The sequence below is a fragment of the Lethenteron reissneri genome, chromosome 18 (genome assembly GCF_015708825.2).
Source record: "Lethenteron reissneri isolate LAM-NWPU_2019-01 chromosome 18, ASM1570882v1, whole genome shotgun sequence".
NCBI classification, from domain to species: Eukaryota; Metazoa; Chordata; class Hyperoartia; order Petromyzontiformes; family Petromyzontidae; genus Lethenteron; species Lethenteron reissneri.
Genome location: NC_083796.1, coordinates 15,403,798 through 15,427,305, shown reverse-complemented (window position 1 = coordinate 15,427,305; position 23,508 = coordinate 15,403,798). Strand labels below are relative to the sequence as shown.

The 23,508-nt window shown below is 57.1% G+C and overlaps 2 protein-coding genes across 3 annotated transcripts in view; one reads left to right on the top strand and one right to left on the bottom strand.

Annotated features, from left to right (window-relative positions):
* The window catches only part of LOC133343928 (inactive tyrosine-protein kinase PEAK1-like), a 57,745-nt gene extending 48,481 nt beyond the window's left edge, over positions 1-9,264 (top strand). For both annotated transcript variants that reach the window (XM_061553951.1, XM_061553952.1), the window contains exons 4-5: positions 5,278-6,218; positions 6,636-9,264. In XM_061553951.1, the coding sequence (XP_061409935.1) occupies positions 5,278-6,218; positions 6,636-7,703 (2,009 nt within the window). In that variant the 3' untranslated portion in view covers positions 7,704-9,264. The remainder of the gene's footprint in view (positions 1-5,277; positions 6,219-6,635) is intronic.
* Positions 9,265-9,793: 529 nt separating this feature from the next.
* On the bottom strand, positions 9,794-13,872 carry MBOAT4 (membrane bound O-acyltransferase domain containing 4). Its single transcript, XM_061553295.1, has 3 exons — positions 13,250-13,872; positions 11,876-12,100; positions 9,794-11,349 (listed from the first exon to the last, which is right to left on the bottom strand). The coding sequence occupies exons 1-3, from the start codon at positions 13,399-13,401 to the stop codon at positions 10,047-10,049; spliced, it is 1,680 nt and encodes a 559-aa protein (XP_061409279.1). The 5' UTR covers positions 13,402-13,872; the 3' UTR covers positions 9,794-10,046.
* Between the last annotated feature and the right edge of the window lie 9,636 nt (positions 13,873-23,508).

The window sequence follows — 23,508 nt, the reverse complement described above, 5'->3', positions numbered from 1 at the left end:
TCACGACCAGTATCGGTGCTGAACATCTGAACCAGTGTTGGGCCTCCCCCCAGGTCGACTCAGCCTCAAAGGAGTACCTAGTGGGTAAACATCAGCAGTGGGGAGACCAAGGCGGCCAGGAATTGTTACAGCCAAACCACCCCGTCCCATGCCGACGCGTGCGTATACACGCATGTGATCTTGTGGTGTGTGCGGCGTAGTGCGTGCGTGCGCTTGTGGTGTGTGCGTGGACTTGTGGTGTGTGCAGTGCGGTACATGAGCTTGTGGTGTGTGCGTGGGCTTGTGGTGTGTGCGTGGGCTTGTGGTGTGTGCAGTGCGGTACATGGGCTTGTGGTGTGTGCGTGGGCTTGTGGTGTGTGTGTGGGCTTGTGGTTTGTGCGTGGGCTTGTGGTGTGTGCGTGGGCTTGTGGTGCGTGCGTGCGCTTGTGGTGCGTGCGTGGGCTTGTGGTGTGTGCGTGGGCTTGTGGTGTGTGCATGCGCTTGTGGTGTGTGCATGGGCTTGTGGTGTGTGCGGTGCGGTACGTGGGCTAATGGTGCGTGTGTGCGTGTTTACATGGTACGCACACGCACGGTCAAGGGTGGTATCCAAGCGAGAGAGATGAAATATCAATCGTTCATGACACCGGAACCGTGGTTGGGGGTTCTTGCCGTGCGGGGAAACGCGCCAACGTCACTTCAAAGGCTGCGGTGTTGCCGATTTGTCATCTCGGCGCAAAGCCACCCGCCTCCAGCGCTCTGGTGGCCGCATTTTCACTTCCTGTGAGAAAGCATCGAGTCGAGAAATGTACTTCCTCATTGATACTTTAAAAAAACACCGCCTTGTAGTCGCACCGAGCCAGGCTCCCAGCCTTACTTGTGTTTGAAGCTTCTTTTCACGTGAAAATGTGTTTTAAGTGGCCGTGGGGCATATCACCCTCTGGTGACATCGCTATTGATGTTGTATTCAAATGTTGTACGGGAGAAAGAGGCTCCGCGGGTCAGAACACTGAAACGGCGCCGCTGAGATCATCCTGGCTTTGAATGTGGGGGGGGGTCCGTGAGTAGCCGGGGTCAGCAGTGTCGCGAGCTGGCTGCGCCGCAAGTAACGTGTTTGGTTCTTCACTTACTTCATCAAAACATCCAGTTCTGAGATTGGAAAATGTTGCTTCGACCGCCTCGACAGATGTCCCCCCGGCAGCGCCGCTGGGTAAGGGCAGAGCCCCCAGGGACTTGAATCTCAGACGCAGTTCCGCGAGATCCCGTCCTGCGGACCGTTCTCCAACACGGGGTGATGCGCTGGATCTCGGTCATCACCGTGGTCGCTGACCCCGCGGTTCCACGTCTCGGTTCCCCATCACAGCCCCCCTCCTCTCTCCATCTCACGGCCGTCCTCGCTGCATTCGGCTCTGTGAGCTGTGCGGCAACGCAGACCCCGATCCTGCCTGAACTCTCTCTCTCTCTGCTCTCCCAAAAGTGTGGTCCAAGCGTTGGGGTCTCCACAGGAACATCCGAAAGGATTAGCAAGGGAAGTTAATAATGATGACGTTTAACTACCTGGGAAAGCCTCGCTGAGTCTCCGGACTTTTTTCACTAGGCTCCTCCTGCATTGGGCTTTTTGACTAATTTCTTGAACCGGACAGGCTTCCAACCTGCTTAGCTTTCGAGATCTGACGACATTGCCCGCCGTCGTGGGAGTTCCATCCTGTGAATCCCCACCAGGCTGAGAGACGACAGGCAGCAGGAGGAGTCAGGTGAAGCAGGAGTAATCACGTGCAGCAGCAGGAGTCACGTGCAGCAGCAGCAGTCACGTGCAGCAGGAATGTCCTAGCCGGCCCTTCCCCAGACTCGTCGAGTAAACACGCAGCAGGTGACGCAATCACCTCCCCCAACCACCTTCAACCCCTCCCCCCTCTCTGAGGAGCCACACGAGGCGCAGCAGGGTGCTGGTGTTGAGTCACCGCCCCCCTCCCCCCGCCCCCCTCCCCGCCCCGCAGGGTGCTGCTGGTGGTGGTGAGTCACCGCCCCCCTCCCCCCGCCCCCTCCCCCTGGTGACTCCCGACTGCGTCAGCATCTACCTGGGACTTGGGACAGGTGGATGGTGACAGTGTGAATGCACTGTACCCATTACCCCCCCCTCCCCCCGAACTCTTTGACCCAAGTAACCAATCAGACGATTCGCCTCCTTCCCCAATGTGACCCTCCATGTGAGATGGAAAGTTCTTTGTCACACATCCCATCAGCCATACGGCCGTGCATCATTCCAGCAGTATCGGTTTCGTCATTCAGCGTCTCATCAGCAGAGCTCGGTTTGCTTAAATCAGTGCTGCTGAACTTCGAGATGTCAATACGAATCGGGTTTACCCTTTCTGGCAAAATAAAACAGTTGTGTTCAGATGTTAAAACGACAAACAGAAACCTTTGCGAGGAATCGTGTCTGCATTAACCACATATACTGGTGGTGAACATGCAAAAAAAACATGCAAGGACGATGCATATACTTCCTGCCGGAGCATGCTTTTTTATTGCACGTTCACCACAAGTATTGTAGTTAATGCAGACATGAATCCTTGCAAAGGTTTCTGTTTGGTGATTTACATCTGAACACAACTGTTTTATTGCCGGAAAGGGTAAACCCTGTTCTTATATTTTGATACTGGCAAGGTAGGTCACGTGATTCTAGATGATTATAGGCGAGATATCTCTCTGTGGGTTACGTCGTGGGATTGCTCTGCACTAATACACAGCAACAAATAAAAGTAGCATTGTCGTAGAGAATGTAAGTAACACACCGTAGGTTTCCCAGTAGGCCCTGCGGCTGATGGGCCGTGCCCGGGGCCCGCGGAGGGAAGCCGCGAGGGGCCCGCGAGGGCCCCAGGGGGACCGAGCGATTCCTCGACAAAATAATGGAGAGACAGGAGGAGGAGGAGGAGAGAAACGTCTCGAGGCTCCGCCGCGTGGACGTCCACGCGGGGGAACCGCAGACAGAGGGGGCAGCGGCGAATAGGGAGCGACCTCCCTCTCGAGCGGAGGGCTCGATTACGAGAGTGCAGGGGCACGGGGAGGGTAGCGGAGCGAGAGGGGAAGAGGGAGGAGGCAGGCAGGGACGAGCGAGTCCGTGGAGGCTCTGCGAGACGGAGGTTGCGGCCTCGAGTGTCGAGCGGCGTTGTGTAAATAGCCGGACGGGGGCGGTGAGCCGGGAGGAGGGCGAGTGGAAGACGCCTCCTGAGGAGTGATCATCGCTGTCCGCGTCGAGAGACGCCGTGACCCGGGCGGCGTGGAGCCGCTGCCCAGCCCCCCCCCCCCCCCCCCCCCCCCCGGAGTTATTTGCTCTCGAGCATCAGTCGGTCCCGTCCTGTATCGACCCAGCGAGCGTCAAGTCGCATCGTCGGCATTGTTCGCTCGGTGCGTGTGGACCCACAGCAGGGGCGTCCATTTAATTTGCCCCGGGGCTACTTGAGCCCCTGCTGCAGGGCTGCGCCTTTACCCAGCCCGCGCGGCGCCATGAGTCTCGCGCGGCGGCGAGAGCGGCGTGACTCACAAGCCGCCGGGATGCGTGTCGGCTATGACAGGAGGGACATTATCCACGCTGTCGTGCGCGTTGCGCATTAGAGCGGTGGTGCAACGGTTAGCGCGCTGCTCTTAGAACCCAGCCACCCAAGTTGGATTCCCACTCGAGACCAATAGTAGTGGAGAAAATCGGAACCGGTCTTGGGCCTCCACTAGGTCGACTCGGCCTCATATGAGTACTTGGTATGTGTAAATAAAAAGCACTGGGAAGACAAAGGTGGCAGGGCGTGGTGTTGGCCACCCACCCCCTCGTGTGTCGTGCCGGCCTTCATGGGACTCACAAGCACCACTTGCCTCACAGTCTTTTAAGTCTGTATGGGGGATCTTTGTCTTTGTATCAGTTGTGTGTTGTGTATTAGAGTAGTTAGTGTGTGTATCATAGTAGGTGAATGTGAGTGTGTGTGTATTGGAGTAGTGAGTGTGAGTAGTGAGTGTGTATTGGAGGAGTGAGTGTGAGTTGGGGCGAGGAGCTTAAAGCTGCCTCGATGCCCGATTGTGGGACCCTCGTGCGTGAGGCCGTGGCGGCCTGAACCCACGCGCAGCGACGCCTCAAATTCACCCCCCCCCCTCCCCATTGCTAAACTCCCGCAACGCTCCTCTGGAGTGGAGTTTCCCCTGACACGCGCGAGGGGCACGGCAAGGAGCGGAGCGCCCGCGCTGCTCAAAGGCGCATCGAGACGCCGGTGGCTCACGTCCTCTTCGCAGCCCCGAGCCAGGAGTGGGAACTCTGCATTGGCGGGGGCGAATCTATCCGTATGGCAAACCACTCTTGACTCTCCCACAAAGTGGTATTCACTTTAGCGCCCCCTGAGGGGAGGGATGATTGGCCGAGTCAACTGGCAACGAGGTTGTAAACTCTCGACGACTCTGAACCGCTCGCCCTACCGCTGAGCCGTAGAGACTTTGGCAATGCTTATGAAATCCGCCAAGTAAAAGCTTCAGGTTGTCTCGTTCGGGGTTGTCTCGTCAGGGGTTGTCCGTGAGCTGCGGCGCTACAGCCTATAGTGGTTGGCGGGTACAGTAGCGTCCTATCAGACTCATCTCTGCGCGACGCGGGTTTCGCTGGATCGAGTCATGCCTCACCGCTGCCTTGACTAACTGAGCCACATTTTCAGCATTTCTCCGCGTAGCCGACAGCCAGTGGCTTCGCCGCTTGGGAAGTGACGTAGCCTCAGGCAAAGTTGGGACGTTTGGAAATATGCGCCGCGAAAGGTGTGGCCACGGGGACCTCGGCGCAATCGGAGGAGACGCTCGACAGGGAGAGCAGCCCACCTCTCGGGGCGCCGCGAACCGCCCTCCGCGTTAGACCTCGACCTCGTCACCCCCCACCCCCCCCCCGTACGAGGCGTAGCGCACCGCGCTCGTCTCTCCGGCCAAGTCGAGCATCCAGAGTAGGGACGTGCGGAGCCGTGCGTCTGGGCTGAGCGCCGAGAGGCGTCGGCCGCGGCGTGCGCGCCGCGACTCGCGGGGGGAGGGGTGCGCGTGACGCCGCCCCGTCTCTCCGCATGGGAGAGCGAGAATAGTTCGCTCGCTCTTCCGTCGGTGCGCTTGGTGAGTTCGAGACGGACACCGCACGGCCGCCTGCTGGAACGCGGGGAGTGCGTCGCGCGCCCGGCCGTATGTCCACGCTTCCTTATTTATTATTCTCCCCTCTCGGTTCAGTCGCAGCTTCATCGGCCGGCGTCGGGGCCGTAACGTGGCGCCCGCGTGACCTCGCCGGTGTCTTCGCAGGTCGGCTCCGGGCAGGAATGGCCCCGGAGAAACACCCGCGTCCCCTGAGGGAGGCCTCCGAGGACGCCATCGCGTTCGAGGGCCCGGCCGACGCGGACGGCCGGGCCGCCACTCCGGAGTTGGCCCCCCCGCCCCCCCTCCCCGCCAAGAGGAGCGGCAGCCGCGCCGGCTCCTCCGCGTCAGCGTCGCCGAGCGGGTTCGACGCCGGGCCCGACGCGTCCGCCCCCCGCGACCGGCGCGAGACGAAGGGCGAGGAAGGGGGGCACGAGGCGGCGGGGAGGGCGCAGCAGCAGCAGCAGCAGCAGGGCTTGAGCCACACGGACCCGCTGGGCCGCCGCGTGCCCAGGAAGGACAGGGGCGGGGGCGCGCAGCGGGGCCCGCGGCAGCAGCAGCTGTTCAAGTCGCACAGCGTGGAGTGCTCCCCGGTGCACGCGGCCTTCTCCGGCGACGCGACTCCCGAGCGCCGCGCGTCGCCGGCGTCGCGCGGGCAGCGGCCGCCGCGCTCCCTCGAGTCGACGTCGCAGGACTCGATTCCCGAGAGCGACGACTCGCTCGCGGATGGCGACGGCTCCCCGTTCCCCGCGCCGGCTCTCGACGCGGCCCACGCCTGCCGCGGTCCGCGGCAGCGGCCCGGCTCGAAGCCCGGCTCGGCCGACGGGGGGGGCGAGGCGGTCGCGCCGGCCGGCGGCGTCTACCGCAACATCGAGAGCGCGGAGGCGGTGTCGGCGCGCATCCTGAGCCTGCAGGCCGAGGCCACGCGCCGCCTCGCCGCGAAGTGCGAGCAGGTGTTCATGCGCGGGTGCGCGGCACGCGTGGGGCTGCGCGAGGAGAGCTGGCCCGACTTCAAGCTGCGCAGCAACAAGCCGTGCTGCGAGGCCGGCGACGGCACCTACTACGCCGCCACGTACGCCAAGGACCCCGACCACGCCTACGCCATCAAGGTGACGCGTCGCCATCGCCGCCACCGTCACCACCACTGCCATCGCCGCCAACGCCACCACCGCCTCCATCACCATCGCCACCATCATCACAGCCACTGGGTTGTTATTGTCGAAATTGCCTGGAAACTGCATGGGACGGGCGCCACTGTGCGTTGCATTTTTGCGACCAAAGGCAGCGGAAGGCACGAGTGGCGGCCGCAAGGCACTTAGGGGGTGGGGGGGTGGCAGAGGGGGGGGCGCTGTGAGTCCCTCGTCGGACTCGGCCACGTAGCTCCGTGGCCACGCGTGTCCGTCGCGTGGCCACTGGGGACACTTTCCCCGCGCGTACGGCCGCTCGTACCCCGGCGCTCGCCGTGTTTGTCGTCGGCGCGGCCGCGTCTCCTGCGCTAACCGCGCCATTGACGCGCTCTCTCCCAGGTGTGCAAGGGCCGCGCCGACGCCTCGCAGCGGCGGCGGCAGCAGCAGAGCGCGACGGTGACGCGCGGCGTGCCGGTGCACTACAACATCCAGCAGGAGTGCGGCCACTTCGTCGCCGAGGTGCCGCCCTCGCTGCTGCCGCACGGCGAAGACGCCGACGGCGCCGACCCCGGCCGCCTGGTGGTGATCGCGCGCGAGGCGCCGCACCGGACGCTGGCCGACCTGGTGAGGACCTCGGCGGAGGAGCACCGCGCCGAGCCCGAGCGCTACGAGCGCCTCGCGAGCCTGCTGCTGCTGCAGCTGTGCGCGGCGCTCGAGCACCTCAAGGTACACGGCGTCACGCACTGCGGCCTGCGCCTCGAGAACCTGCTGCTGGTGCGCAGCGGCCGGCCCGGCGACCCCACGCCTCGCCTCGTCCTCAGCAACTTCCTGCAGGCCAAGCAGCAGCAGCAGCAGCCCAAGAACCGGGCTCGCCACGACAGGGGCGAGACCGGCGCCGGCCCGCCGGGCGGGCCGGCGCCGCCGGAGCAGCTGCGCCTGGCTCCGGAGCTGCTGTCGGCGGCGCAGTACCGCAAGCTGGACGAGTTCCAGACCGGCATCCTCATCTACGAGATGCTGCACCTGCCCAACCCGTTCGAGGACGACCCCGGCCTGCGCGCGTCCGGCTACTCCACCGACGACCTGCCGCCCTTCCTGCGCCTGTCCTGCTACTCGTCCGGGCTGCAGCGCCTCGCCTTCCAGCTGCTGCAGCCGGACCCCGCGTCACGCCTGCCCATCGCGGAGGCCCGCGTCGCGCTGCAGCTGCTGGCGTGGGGGCCCCAGGCCGAGCACCTGACGAGGGAGCTGGGCGGCCCCCGGCTCGACGGCCGCCGGCTGCGGGAGGTGCTGCGGAACTGGCTGGACGTGCGGCGCGCCCTCCTCATGGTGGTCTTCGCGGAGAAGGCGCTGGCGCAGGACGGGCCGGAGGGTGGCGGCGTCAATCTGGAGGACTGGCTCCGCTGCCAGTTTTTCGCCTTCACGACGGTCGATTGCATGGCCCGCGCGGTGGAGCTGCTGCGGCTTTGCTAGGTTCGCTTTCGGTAAAGAAGCGGTTATTTTTTGAGGGTGTGAGTGGGGGGTGAAATTCATTTCTATTTTGTATGAAGCTGCCGTGCTTGGTAAATGCGGTGGAAAATCGAATTGTTTTACATTTGAAGTTCGAAGATATGATTGTAATAAAGTACTCTTTTTATCGATGAACATTTAATCCTCATCAACCGTCACTGGCGTTACAAACTCGGTGACGTCCCGATGACGCGAACCGCGAAACTCGTCACGTCGGAGGGCGGAGGTCAACCGTCGTGTTGTGGTGCCGCGATCGTCTCGGCGGGACGCCTTTCCGCCACTCGCCGTCGGCTCCGTCGCAGTAATCGTCGTGGGAGATCGTGGCTTCACATTCGGTCAGTTAATTTACATCAAATCGCCGCGTAATTGTTGTCTGTTATTTATGGACACGGCTGGCTCCCGTTGAGAGCGGTTCTCTCACTGGGAGTGCGCTCGTTTCCTCCTGCTCCTCCGCCCGAGTCTTGTTCCTTGAGCCTCATCGTAACCGTGAGGGTAGAGGCTAGCTGTTGGCCGGCTATTGATCAATCGACAGCTTCTGTCTTGTCAAAAAAAACTTGACGAATACTTTGCACTATTTTGTACAATATTTGAGATTTTGTAAATGTTATTTAAATAATAATCTTTATTTTGTAGGCATTGATTTGCCATTGGGGTCTTGCCACTGATAAAACGCATCGCATCTACTGTCCCGTGGCGTGGCAGGGAAAGTGCAGCCCCACGGCGCTGTCCCTGGCTCCAGCGGCGCCGTGTCCCGCTCGTGCGACGTGTCTCGCGACCCTGTAACGTTTGCTTCGATTTTCCCAGAGTAAAGTGCGGCGTGTATCACTCGCGCGCCCGGGGTCTCTTGTTTCCCGTTGTGCTCGCGTGCCGACTTCCCCTTTGACTCCGACGCGCGTCGCGGCCTCACTGCTCGTGGCAGAGGTTCACGGTTCAAATCCAGCGGCTGCCCCTGGTCAGCGCTGTGGCGTCCGCGTCACAAGGGACGTTCAAGATCCCGTGACGTCATTCGCAAGAGCCGGCCATTCGGTGCCGGCATCGCGGTGCAAATTTTTCCAATTTGAAGATGAGACCGCACAGCGACCCGACTGGGGTTCCCACACAGCAGTCGTCGCCCCCAACTTCAGCATCCTCGTGAAAGAGGGACGAGACTCGGTGAGGTTCTGCTGAGTCAACGAGCGTAGTTGTACTTGTGTGGTGGTAACGATAATCTTGACGTAACCGATGATGCGACCACTGGAGCACGACTGAGTGAAGTGCGTGGATGAGAGGCGATGGTAGCCGATGGCTCGGTCGTCTCGCTGTACCTGGTGATCACAATTGAGCCCAGTTGCTGTCGTAGTCATGATGATGATGTGGATGTGCACATCTGAGAGGGAGTCATAATAATAATAATAGAGAGGGTCCTTGTCTAAGCATCCAGAAGTTCACCAGCATTGGTTTAAGCAACCCTGACTGAATGTTAACACCATTCGAGGGTTCGTTTTCTTGTTTGAACCAGTACTGCTGAGAAAGTGTCACTCCCAGAAGGCTGTGTTTCCGATGGGATGTCTAAAGCGATTCTTACTTTATTTTACTTAAAGGAAGCGGTATTGGAAAGATGAATCTTGGCTGGTTATTTATGTTGTTACTCAAACAAGTACTCTGCACAACTACACTTATGTCTATTTGTAGTCGCAATAAGATATGAACAGTAACAGCTGTCACCCGCCACTAAGTGGCGATGATGACGCACGTGTCTGGAGAGGTGTGCGAGTGAGCTCACACGAGCGGCCGGGGTTTATCGGCACGGCGTTAATAGCCTGGGGGACTCGGGCGCCAGGTAATTGTAGAAAATGGGCCACCTGCCAAGCAGGAGCCGGCAGCATTGGCGACGGAGGAGAGGAATCGGGGCGGGCGAGTGGCGCTCGGTGCAGCCCCGTCCCCTCCACGCCGTCCGAGTCCCTTCCGCTTCAAATCGCTCGTCCGTTTGTGTCGAACGTGCGCCCGTGCAAGGCGTGCCACGGGCACCAAGTCTCGTCGCGAACACGGGAAGCGCGAAAGCGACAGACGGAACACGCCGATAGCTCGTGGCCTGCGCCTTTATTCACGTTCACCACCAGCAGGGACCGGCCACACTCCGCCAGCGTCTGTGCTGCGGCCACAGAAAGTGCATCGGAAAGCCACCCAGTGGATCGCCAAACTCGACTTCCCATCGTAAGCTTATCCCATCGTACGAAAGAAGAAGATGAGGATCAAAGCAGTAGACTAGTGAGTAATGCCAAACATCTTTTTTTATTTCTGGTGAAATCCAGCAGTGGTGAGTTATTATTACATGGCTGCAATCGTGGAAGGGAGCGCATGGGCTCCGGCTTCTGCCGTTTTCGCTGCTGCCGCTTCCTTCGGGAGCGTCGACGGCACCGTTTGCCTGGGGACGAGCAGCACCGCGAGCAGGCAGAGCAGCAGCGGGACGAGGCCGCTCGTGCAGCGCGTGACGAGCACGAGGCCCCCGCGCCGCCCCCGGAACTCCGCGAGCAGCAGCACGAACGCGAACGTCGCCTGCGTCCAGAGCCACGCGGCGGCGCGGCACGGCCGAGAGCGGCGCCAGCGCGGCGCCAGCGCGGCCCTCACGCGGCGATCGGCCTCCACGCCGAGCGCCCACGCGGCCATGGCCGCGCAGTGGCCCGGGTGCAGGCCGTGCCACAGCGCCGAGAAGGCGAAGGTGGCGGCCAGCGGGTGGCAGGGCGAGCGCGCGAAGGCCACGCGGCGCAGCCACAGCGCGGCCGTGCGGTTCCACGTGCGCGCCAGGGCGGACATGCGGCACGCGCCCTCCAGGGCGCACGCGTCCAGGTCCCACAGCTCGTCCCACTGGCCGCCGCCGCCGCCCCCCTTCACCCGTTCGGTCGGCGCCCCCCCCGCCCGTCCGGCCGACGGGGTCCGCGATCCCAACCCGCGTAGCGCGGCCCTCGCGGCGTCCGCTCCGTCTCCTCTCGCACGTGCTGCCGTCTCCCCCTCGAGTCCCCGCGGCCTCCGTGCGAGCGGCCCGCCCCATGCGGCAGCCATGCTGCCGCCGGACGGCCCCGTGCCCAGCGCCCCGGGCTCCCCCACGGGGCGGCCCCCCCCCGGACCGGCGTCGTCGTCGGCCCGCCGGCTCCTCCTGTAGCCCAGGCCCGCGGCGACGGTCAGGGCCTCCCCCAGGAGCCACTGGGTGTAGTAGCACAGCTTGATGGCCAGGGCTGTTTCCCACAGCAGCCACATTCTCTGCAGGAAGGACGACCTCAGCATGAAGTCGCGTTCGTCGCGAAAGGCGGGCTCCCAGTGGCACAAGCAGCGCGCCAGGAGCCACCCCCGGAGCACGTCCAGGGGGAAGAACGCGACGAGTTTCTTGCACACGCAGCGGCTCGGATTCAGGTCGCGGTTTCCATCGGAGTCGGCGCCTTCCACGTAATCCACGAAGTCGCAAAAGGAGCAGTGCGGGCCGCCCAGGATGACGGGGAAGTAGAGGAGGTAGGCGAGGTGCTGGAGAGCCGCGGGGCGCCCCCCGTGGCACCGGGGCCGGCGCTCCTCGACGTCGAGAGCGAGGGACGTGACCCGCTGCGTTAGCAGCATCAGGCTGGGCATGACCAGGGCGTGCCTGCAGGACAGCACGCACAGCATGGCCCCCCATTCAACAAGCCGCTCTATTTGTTTTAAATAAACTACTTTATTCAGGAGTGAGCGATTGCAGCTTAAGTCTCCCTCTGCACACCCACACGCGTACATTTGATTGAACTTATTTTGCACCATACGTAGCCAACCGTGCGAATCGGAGGTGCCGCTTGCAAGGTCGAGGAATTTAGAACATTTCTCAAACGCCTCGTTGATTAAATTCACTCGATAAGGGGAGGCTCAGGAACGAGGCGCCGAGCAGACGAGGAGCGTCTCCCCCACGAGACGCCAGCGACCTTGGACAATGCGACGTCGTCTTTGCCCAACACCTAACACCGGTGAGGTTTTGGAAGGTATTGCTGCCATTTACAGTGAGCTAAGATCAGTGAATGTGCAGGAGTGAGACCGTGGCACTGCGGGACTGTGGGGCGTGGAGGCCTTCATCCAGCAGTGGATTTACAATGATCGATGGTGACGGCGATGATGACGACGGTATTGTGAAGGTAATTTACCCCGCATTGTCCGTGCCCACGCCATGCTGCTGCGATAAGAACACGTGGAGGTGGCACAGCAGTTGCCACGCCATCTGCAGCACCAGCGTGCGGTGGAAGAGGCCTGCTGGCGGCACGCAGCGCGTCAGCGTTACGGAGCCGGCGGCCGGGAGGAGCACGAGGGCCGCGGAGGTTCCGAAGGAGGCGAGCAGCACGGACAGGCCCCCTGCGAGCAGCAGCAGGTACCTGCAGGCGGGGAGAGGGAGCAGCGGAGTGCAGCATCGCACGGGCGAGATGAGAGCCACAAGGTGCAGAGAGATCCGTGTGCTCGTCACGCTGGTGCCACCACGCATCGCCATTGCGTCCTTTCGTTTGATTCCGAAGTTGTAAAATCAACACCGGGTCTCCAAAGTTCATTCGTTCAAGCTCATCGCGGTCGTCAACCTCATCACCACCACCATCAGGTTCGAGGTCGTCCCCTGGGTCACTGCCCTCTGGGTGCCACTTTAATTCCTGCCTCAGCAATCCGAGGGAAGGTTCAATATTAAAAATGCCCAATGTGGCTCGATGGCACCCACAGCCAACACTTGACGATTTAGGCATCACAATAGTGGCCCAAAGTAGCCCGCGTGATTCTTCACCTGCGACTCACCTGGCATCTCAGCGACTAACCTGCACCTGGGCGTGGGCACGAGCCGTCGGGAGCATGGCCCATGAGCAGACTTTCGTGACCTCTGCGCACAACGTTTTTCGATTTAAACTTACATTTCACCGAGTGTTTTTACGATCTGGAGCTATGATTGTAATTTCCCTCGACTCTTCATTGAAGCCACGAAGCTCATCTCCAACAGACTTCGAGCTATTTGGTGTCCAGCAGCCACTGCCCTCCCAGACCAATACCCGCCCGACGTAGCAGCAGGAGCTGCTGCGTTGTCACAGCGAGCACACGTGGCCCAGCCTCGACATTCTCAGTCTCGTTGACAGCACAACCAATAAGCAGCAGTCATGCTTGCTAAACACATTCTGCTGGATTACCATCCATATGTTATTGGCAGTGACACTCCGTATAGCATACGGGCACCCCTTCACCACAAAGAACAATACCGCACACAAACTTATGATGCCTCGTGAAGTCTTGTGTAGTCTTAAGTATAAGTGCAGAGAGGCTGATCCAAGTCTCCTATACCTTCAGATTTTAACAACAACGCACTCGTAATGAGCAAAACACCATCAGCATTTCCTGGATAACTTTTTTTTGGTGTTTATGGATTACCATCAAAATACATTTCGGCAAATGTGACAGCAGCAGCAGCGACACGGAGGTAGACAACGGTGGCCTGGTTTCGTTCTTATGCGGACTCATCAGCACAGCACGGTCACTGCTGCCCTCCCTACCTTAGCTGGATCGAGATGCGCCGCTTGACCACGAGCCTCTGATACAGCAGGGCCACGGGCACGAGGGACAGCTGGAAGAGTGTCGTCTGGTACAGCTGCTCGTAGTAGCAGGACACCATCTCCTCCGCCTTGAGCCACAGGGAGTGGTTCATGGTGCCGGCACCACCACTGCCCTGACGGTCAGGGGCCGACCGGGGTGTGGGTTGGGCCACTCGCCGAGAAACACCGCGGCCGCGTGCTCCACGCGTCCGAGCGACGACAGAGACGCTGGGTGGAGATGACGGAACGGATCTTCGCGAGACGCACGCTGAGTGAGCCAGCCTCTTGCCAGTGGCCACACATGCACGGTGGGGGGCTGGTGGGAGAAGGAGGAGGGGGGCAGGCGGCCTCTGTTGGTTGGCAACAGAGAGGGCGCAGATGGCCCCGCTCGTGACCCGCGCGGGTCGTGGGTGGTCGCGCAGGGCCCCGCCACTTGGGCGCCGCGTGGCCCTCGACTGCGGATGGAGACCGCGCCATGGCTACACGTGGAATGCTTCACTCGGAGCCAAATAAAACTCTCAGAGTAGCCCCCCCCCCCCCCTGCTCGCACGGAGCTTGCAGCTGTGCTCAGATTATTATCGTCGCGGTTGTGCTTGTTTAGCCCAGGAACACCTCTCAGAGTCTTGACTCTCTTTCAGCAGGGTCCTGATAAGTGTTCGCACGACGGTGATTGATGCTGCTGCTACTGCTGCCGCTGTGTATGAGCCCAGGTCATACTCTGCCGGTCGTGTTTCAAGTTTGGTCAATGTACACCGTGAGATCGGCAATGTGACTGTTGCACAAATCACGGCCGTGCCAAGATGTGTGACTCCAGCTCTGGTGTCGGCAGTGCCGATGTCCAATGGTCTTTCAGGTCCCCGCCGCAGAGACACACACACACTCACAGCACAGGAGTGTGTGGCGTGTGTGGCACGGGGAGTTGGCACGGTGGAGAGAGACGAGAGAGCAGCATCAGCACGACAGTCCGACACGACCGAGGGTTGCACTGTGTCTGGCATTGAGCTGGATGGCTTTCGCTACCAATACTATCCACAACTACTATCCATAGCGGCGCTTTATTTTAGGTGAGATCGTCTAAATATAAATGTGTCGTTAAACCAGCCACCATCAGCAGTAAGGTTCGTCACGTAAACGAAACGTGCCAATTCATGACTACCCCAGTGTGTTGGAGAGTAAACCCACAACATTCACAATTCGAGTTCGACGTTTCGCTGGTGATTATAACAACCAGCTCCATCAGGCGATTAGCCGTAATTGTGGAGGAAGTCTTCTCCTGGGACTGAACTCTGGGGGCTCGCGTCTCGCGTGATGGGAGACACCGAGAGAGGGCCAAGGGAGAGAGAAGAGGGGCCTGGCTTTGATTTCTGTGTCCATGTTTAGCTGGGGAAGAGAGTCAATGAGGGAGGGCGTCATGGGCAGAGGGGGGAGGAGGCGGAGGAGAAAGGTCGAGGCCAACTGAGACACGGGCAGCGCCTCTGCTGCACCGTGCAGGGCCGAGGCGACTCCAGGCAGAGGGAGCAGCAGCGAGATGAAGCGACCCCCCGTTGAGCGCGGGGGGTTTGATGAAGAACAAAAAGGTTTTACCCTTTCTAGCAAAAAAAGCAGGTGTTAAGATGTTCAAATACCAAATATATACCTATTGCAAGGCATCAAGTCTCCATTAACATGCTTGTGAAAACATGCAAATAAAACATGCTCTGATAATTATATTTGCAAAATGTATCATCGATACGGGGGGTTATTGGGGGTTGTCGACCGGCGTTGCGCCTCGCCGTGCGATGTCCCCACATCGCCAGCAGAGGGCACTGCACCCCCGAGTCACCACCCAGAGCAGTGGTTACACTTTACTGGACAACACCATTTTTGTTCCTGGGTACTAAGTGTTATTTTTTATTGCTTATGCCTAAAAAGTGTAGAAAATGGCTATGATTCCCCAAAAACGTTGCTTTTGTGACCAGGATTTTATGTGAACGAAAGACACAAATGCACACCACGTTTTGTCATTGAAAATAGGTAAATTTCAAAATATCACTGTCCTGGTCACAAAAGCAAAGTTTGTGGGGAATAATAGCCATTTTCTGTACTTTAGAGGCATAAGCAATTAGGAATTAACACTTACTACCCAGGCACAAAACAAATGTTTTTTTTGTAACACAGTGTTCTCAACGTCGTTGGCAGTCGGCCCCCAGTCAAGGCCCCCCCCCCCCCCCCCCGTACTCCCACGGGTTACGAAGGCCACAACACACATGTCCACCACAGAGTTAGATCAGCAATGCGCCTCCTACATACATCTGTCCCTCCACACACGCAAAAAGTATTTTACACATCCCATCAGTGCAGAATTTTAGCAACATTTGGTTTAATACAAGCAAACTTCTGTACTGGTTCGTCACTTAGTGTTTCATCAGCAGTCTGGCTTGTTTAAACCAAAGCTGCTGACATTATATGCCCCCACACCTCTAATCAGCACGGTGTTAGGAAGGTGTCACGTGTTGTATGACTGGTTTTCTGCCACAACGTGGGGCTGACGTTCACGCAAATGTTTTTGTTTATCCTACACAGTATCCGTGCCACAGCCTGCGCCACCTTCCACAAAGGTTGTACGGCTCAACTGCGTAACAAAGCATTTGTGCAAATGTAGCATGGCATAAGGTGTGCATGACCCCCACGGGTGTGGAAATTAATGTTTACATCACACAAAGACATCTATACTCGTGAAACCCCCCCACACCACATACATTCTGCTATTGTGAAGAATCCTGACGAGGATTGATTTACATTTGTAATGATATAGTGACATCTACTGGTTGGTAAAGGGTATCACGGGTACAGGCACCACTATAAACATTATCCAATCCCCAAAGGGGAAGGTATCTGGGGTCAAGGGTGAGGGCCGGGGCCGGCCGAGAAACTCCGAGAACTGCTGGAACGTTCCATGAGAGGGTGTGGCCGGAGGCGGAGCCTAGCCGCGCCTGCGGCTATATAAGTGGAGGCGGAGGAGGACTCGGGGTCCGTGTGTGGAGTCTTGGGTCTGGACTCGTCGCTGCTAGCCGTCATCGCTCTCCGTCGTTCGGCCATGCGGCGGATCTCCGGCGGATCTCTGGCGGAGCTCCACCGCCCTCCCCGGCACGCCGTCAGCCAGCGGCGAGACCGGGAGCGGACGGGCAGAACCCACCGTGTGAGCAACCTTGTGTGTAGTCTGTAGAACGTAACATCTAAGTGTGTACCTGGAGAGGACGCCGATAACGTTGGCCTGTGCCGTGCCGTACGTGGAATAAAGAAGAGTCCCCTCTACACGACGTGTCGAGGAAGTCGCTCATTACACACTGATGTGTCACGCATCTCGTCCTATCCACGTGCATCTCCCCGTGTTAACCACATAGTGTGACCCACGTTAACTAGCTGTGTAAAATGGGGCGTAAATTTTGACTCAACTTTCATGACTGCAGGAATTCATTTTCTATGGTTCTTTCGGTAAAGTCACGTAGCTTTTTTTTTTTAAATAAAGTGATTAAAAATATCACGACGTTTTGATCGCAACACAAGCGGTCGTCATCAGGAATAGGGAGGTTAGCCTCTGAGGGCAAGCTGTTTATAAAGGTTTAGAGATGGGCGGGGCAGCTTATGTTAATGTGGGAGGGGCTCCAACACCGGCAGGAGGTCTACACCAATCAAAGCATTGCACCTCGCTCCACACACCCACACTGCTGACGGTGGAGGTGGACAAGAAAACACAAATCAAGCCATGACGCAAAGTGGTTGATGACATCTTTCCAATTATTGCTGAGCTTATAACCATCCTCTCGGTTGAAATTGTGTCTGTAAATATGGATGGCTTCATGAACGAATCTTTGTTGATTTCTCGAAGACGATGGTACTTTGCAAGCCTACTGGCTATCAACCTGATGACGACCGCTTGTGTTGCGATCGAAACGTGATATTTTTAAGCACTTAATTCCCATTTATTTATTATATTTACGTGACTTTATCGAAAGAACCATAGAAAATAAAATGGGGTCTGTCTACCCTATAGGTAAAATGAATCAGCTTTCAGGCATTATTTTTGGGCGCCCAAACGCATATATTTTGTTTGTAAGATTTGTCTCGTTGAGAGCATACACTTCATATGTGTCAAATGTAACATTTCTAGCCATTCTGGAAAATTAGGGTTTGCTGCAGTCATTCAGTCACAGATGTCTCCTGCGGGAGGGCACTGCATTTGTCCACCTAGCGTCTCAGGAAGCCACTGAGTAAATCGTCAGTCCCCTTATAATCTCTTCCCGTCGTACGAAACACGAAGATTGAATATGTATGTGATAATAAAGAAAACACTGCACAGCTCTTTGAATGAAGGCCTCCGGGTGCCGTGTTAATGAGGTCGTTTAACCATACTTCGCAACATGCTGCTCAGTGCATGTTGGTGAAGGAAGGCCCGGGGTTTATTCAGATATCACTCGCCACTAATGAGACCCGTGGCCTTGAATCAAACTTCGGTTATCTGTACTCTTTGGTTCTTTCAGTAAAGTCACGTAGGTATAAAATTATAGTAAAACAGAGTATGGATTCCTGCAGTCACGAAAGCTTCAAATCAAGATTCGGTTATCTAGTTCACATGACAGTGCACAAACCACTGTACCACCATACATGATGATGGAGTACATTAATTGTTGACCTTACAAAGACCACACGTTCCATGCCCAAATGAGTGTTGGGTATTTCTTATGTCAATCGGAAGTCTGAAGGCAGTGATGGTAACTCCACAATTTTATGGAGGAGATTAATCTGCTACCGGATAATCATGCTGATTTCCCATGAAGTGCTTCACTGGAGGCAAAGGTGACCCCTGACCAAGATTTGAACTCTCAACGTTTCCATTGTGGTCTGGATGTTGTCCCACAGTGCCCTCTGGCTGGCTAACATGGCATCACTAAAAATGACAGTGGAAGTTTTGCGAGATAATACAAAGACTGAAATAATAATAGCGACTGCTATTCGTCCAGCAACAGCAAGCATCGCAAACCCACAGAGCTCATGAACAACAACAGCAGCAGCAGCAGCAGCAGAGCCTGTTGACATATGCCCTCATTCAGAGCGACATTGACTCAAAAGAACCTCAATACATTTTGCGGAAAGCCTGCTTTTACAAAACGTCCCTGTCACCTGTCCACCTCTTCCTGGCGCTTATTACCTTGGATCCCATTCAGGACATTCTTCACATAACCTCGCAAGCCCTCAAGTGTCAATATCATAGCACTGCCGAATGCAACCTTCCCTGTGGGGCCCTCATCACTCAGCTTTTCTACCGAGGCAGTGCTCAACTCTGTTAATGGTCAGCAGCTCGTGGTGTCAATTCCACAAACTCCTGGCAAGGGCCAGTCGTTTGTCAAACATTAACTCCGCAAAGTGGTCTTGAATTTTATCAGCCCAGATAGATGATGCGCTGAGACGGCCCTTGACTGGAATTTGAAATCGCAAATTTACGATTGTGAGTTCAGTCTTCTGACCACAGAGGGCAGTGAGGTCCCAGACGGGACGTGATCAAGCCCAACACGTCAAGTAATTGGTGTCCACCCAGGAGCGTAGTGGCGCCCCTGTTCAGCTGCTGGCTGCTGTTCTGCTCTGACACGCAGCGCAGGGACTGTGTGTGTCCTGCCTCTATCCCAGCGACATCTCTATGGTAACCGCGTTTTAAAAATACTCCCGGCTGCAACAAGACGACGTCTGGTGCAAATTGCCCAGAACCAGGAGAAAACAACAATGCCGTGGATTGTATTGCATGGCGTCATTGCGTATTTGTGCACACCGTGGTGACAGGGTGATTGATGCTAACCTCACGCGGTAAACAGGTTTTACACAGCCCAATTAACAATGTGGCACTGTTGTATCGAACCCACAAGAGCCCCATCGCATTATATATTTTGAGTATACAGCTTTTAATGGACAAATAACATTGCTTTGTGTGCATAGCATTATGGTGTGCGGCGCAGCGGTTCGTGTATGCATCCCCCACTCGCGGTTTGCTAAAGCAGAGAACATATTTCATTAAACAGCTCTCATCAAATATCAATGATCTGGCGAAATAAAACATGCTTGGGGTTTTTTTCCACTGACGGTGCACCCACCACCATTTGTGTGGTGGTGGTGGTGGTGGAAGTCTGTGCAGCCCAGCGGTGTTTCGTGTTCGTGGTCTCGAACGTTCGATAACGAGATGCGTTTCATCAGCGACCTCGAATTCGCTCTCGTGTGTGGCTGATGTCGGCCAGATTAGGGGTTAAGTCTTCACCATCGGTCTCCGTGGCAACCACAGGCTCATCACCCTCAGTCATAAGGATTTAGGGCCTGAATTTCTATCATAATTAGAGCGTTCCATTCACTGATGGGGTCCATCATCATCATTATTATCGGCCACCAATTATCTTGTGAATTTTAAACAACAATGTACGCGTCAAGGTGGGTAATTAATGTGTTGTCGGCTACATGTATACTGTATGGGACGTATCTTTACATTTGGTTTAAAAATACGTGTACTGTACATGTATAACGAGTTATTGAGCCCTCGTGATGGTCTGTAGATTGAATTGTCTTATTTCAAGAAGAGTATAACAGTCTGGAAACCAAGCTGTGACCGAGACTGGCATTTTCTGCAGTAAATTATAAACATGTGGCCGATTGCATAACAAACCATGAGGGTAAATTCCCCCTAGCTTGTTATTTATAGTAATACAATGGGGAAACAAACGTCTCTAAACGTTTTATACAACCAGCCACTGAATTGAAAAACATCAATTATATAATGCCATATCTCACAGCGTCACACATACACTGCTGGATGAATGCCTGGATGTCAACTTTTACACCAACATATACTTCCTTTCGGTTACATAAACCCGATTGCTTCTTTTATTGGAAGAAAGTTGGCAAGTCGATGGGGTCGGCAGCACCAGCGACTCCGCACCCCGGAATGACGGGGACTGGGTTGGCCTGTGCAGATAATGCGACAATTCAACAGGTCATGGGTGATCACACTCACAAGTGTTGCCCAAGCACATTCTGAGAGGATATCTGTGGAAGTTTTTGCGCGTTCACCACACGGAGTGGGTATGATCATCAGCGGCACTGTGGCCCAGAGCTGACAGGATTGACGTCAAGCCATGCTGGCTTTTTGAAAAATCTCAATCCACATTCTTCCGACTTAGGGATATTGTATGTATCTTGAACTACTTTCGCACCGTACGTAGCCAAGAGCTTCACGCACAGGCTTAGAGGGCCTCATTTGGAACTACAGTCCAACTGAGAGAACGTCAATTCTAATTGAATGGTGGGAAATTAAAAAAGACAAGCCACAGGAGTGCAATTGTGTCCATGCAACCCAACTAATGACCATATTGTGAACCACTGCGGTCTGTATTCATCCAATTGAGTAGCAGCAGCATCACTCCACCCCCAGCCTCTCCTGATGCCCTCTCGTCGTGGCTGGCAGACCTCAACACTCACTGGCATCGAGGCTCCTGAGAATATGGCGACAATATTAGAGAATGAGAGAGACAAGGGCCTGCACACGAACAATGTTGTCACCTTGAGCCATTGTTGTGAACGTGTGGGTTGGGAAATGTGCTCCACTAACACAACGCCGCGTATAGTACGTGGCGGGGTGGGGGTGTTCATTGTGAACAAGAGAGTCGTGTGGCTGCCACGGGAGATGGCCGCTGGCGGTGACTTCTTCTTCTAACCCCGAGAGAGACGACGACGTCGCTGCGTTCCTCATCATCAAGTTTCAAGTTCATTTATTTGGTATGGCCCTGTGAGCCATTCGGCTCTTGAATCGGGTGCAACCGCAACAAACAAAAACATGAACAAGAAAACATCAACAGCAGCAGCAGCCGCGCTCTGCGTCTGTGTCCCTCTCGGCCAGTCTCCCACGTGGTCTGCCCATCATCTTCGCCCGTTCACAGCCCACACAGCCCTTCGTTTGCCTGTCCCACGCGTGTCCACCCGCCTGTCTATCTGTCCACACGTCCATCTGTCCGTGTCATCTCGTCTCATGTTAACTTGTCTACCCATTCAATCGTCTCTCCCTTCAATTGTTTACTTTTTCACTCGTCAGTGCCCTGGTCTGTCCACCCGCCTGTCTATCTGTACACCCGCCTGTCTATCTGTACACCCGCCTGTCTATCCGTCTGTCTCTCTGTCCACCCGCCTGTCCGCTTGTCTATCTGTACACCCGCCTGTCCGCCTGTCTATTCGCCTGTTTATCCGTCTGTCTCTGTCCACCCGCCTGTCTATCTGTCCGTCCGCCTGTCCGCCCGCCTGTCTCTCCGCCTGTCCGCCCGTGTACCCCGCGTCTGTGGCTGCCCCCCCCCCCCCCCCGTTACCACGACCCCCTCCCCCAAGTCTCTCCGCCCGACAACAGCCGCGCGGCAGCGTGCCGAGCGCGCCGATTGGCTGGCGCGGTGGTGTGGCGCGATCCCATTGGCTGCCGCGTGCCGCGCGGGGGCGGGGCGCGGCTATTTATAACCCCGAGCGCCGCGGGGGAGGGGCAGCTACAGTAGAGACCCGCCCGGGACCCCTCTAGGTCCACTCGGCCTAGACGGAGTAATAACCATCGTACATTAAAAGCACGTGAACATCACACCGAATGTGCATTCAAGTTTATTGTATTCGTATGCGCACAACTGCCTGCGTTACTCAAATCCTGTTCTTATTTAGTCCAGGTCTCCCTTGCACGAAGATGCGTATGCTTCATCAATGTGGCACGTGACGAGTTACAGTATTCACACCGTCACCGAGACACACGTGGCCAGGCGCGACTGCCCACCCCACCACCCTCTCTTGTTTGATGGATGACCTTTGTAACGAGGTTAGAGTTGTGCCCTCAGGACTTGGTGTTGGTGTAATGAGGGGGGGGGGGTGCTTGGGGTGACGTCACGCGTGGCATTCGCGTTCTCTGAATGTGCCGTGGGATTTTCCACTCGGGCCCATTCTCCCCGCCAGAGCCCGTGACGAGGTGTTGCCGATTTGTCATCACAAAACCTCAAATAAAGCTTCAGTGACACCACAATCGTGCAATAACCATGTCGATCCACACTGCAGCAGTGTGTGCACATTCGGGTCTCCATTTAACTGCGGTAAATCCCACAGAACCGGAGTGACGTTGACCCGACATGTGACAAAGAGCTTTACAGCTCTGATTCCTCCAGCATATACATTTCACTTCTATAGGCAGGCCATTAAGAATTGGCAGTATTAACATTTGCTTATATCCACAATCAAACACCGCTGCTGACAATCCTTAATCAAAGCCAAATAATCGAGAACTGCAATAGGTAGTTATAAAAGCAAACTTATTCCTTTCTTGAGGCGGTGTGAATACAGTGTGACGGACTCGGCCTGCAGCACAGCACTCGTCCCCCAAGTCGGGATTCCCGCATGTTGCTGGCGACCCCCGGCATGTTGCTGGCGACCCCCGGCATGTTGCTGGCGACCCCCGGCATGTTGCTGGCGACCCCCGGCATGTTGCTGGCGACCCCCGGCATGTTGCTGGCGACCCCCGGCATGTTGCTGGCGACCCCCGGCATGTTGCTGGCGACCCCCGGCATGTTGCTGGCGACCCCCGGCATGTTGCTGGCGACCCCCGGCATGTTGCTGGCGACCCCCGGCATGTTGCTGGCGACCCCCGGCATGTTGCTGGCGACCCCCGGCATGTTGCTGGCGACCCCCGGCATGTTGCTGGCGACCCCCGGCATGTTGCTGGCGACCCCCGGCATGTTGCTGGCGACCCCCGGCATGTCGCTGGCGACCCCCGGCACGTCGCTGGAGACCCCCGGCACGTTGCTGGAGACCCCCGGCATGTCGCTGGAGACCCCCGGCATGTTGCTGGCGACCCCCGGCATGTTGCTGGCGACCCCGGCATGTTGCTGGAGACCCCCGGCATGTTGCTGGAGACCCCCGGCACGTTGCTGGAGACCCCCGGCACGTTGCTGGAGACCCCCGGCATGTCGCTGGAGACCCCCGGCATGTCGCTGGAGACCCCCGGCACGTTGCTGGAGACCCCCGGCACGTTGCTGGAGACCCCCGGCATGTTGCAGCAGCAGTGTGCTTGGTCACAGCCACCGGGGGGGTTAAAGCCCCTCCAGGTAGTCCCACATTTTGCAGGCTGGAAAATAACTTCGTGCACATTTCAGTTGAGGGGTCCACGTGAACATAATCACCTCCACAAGAGA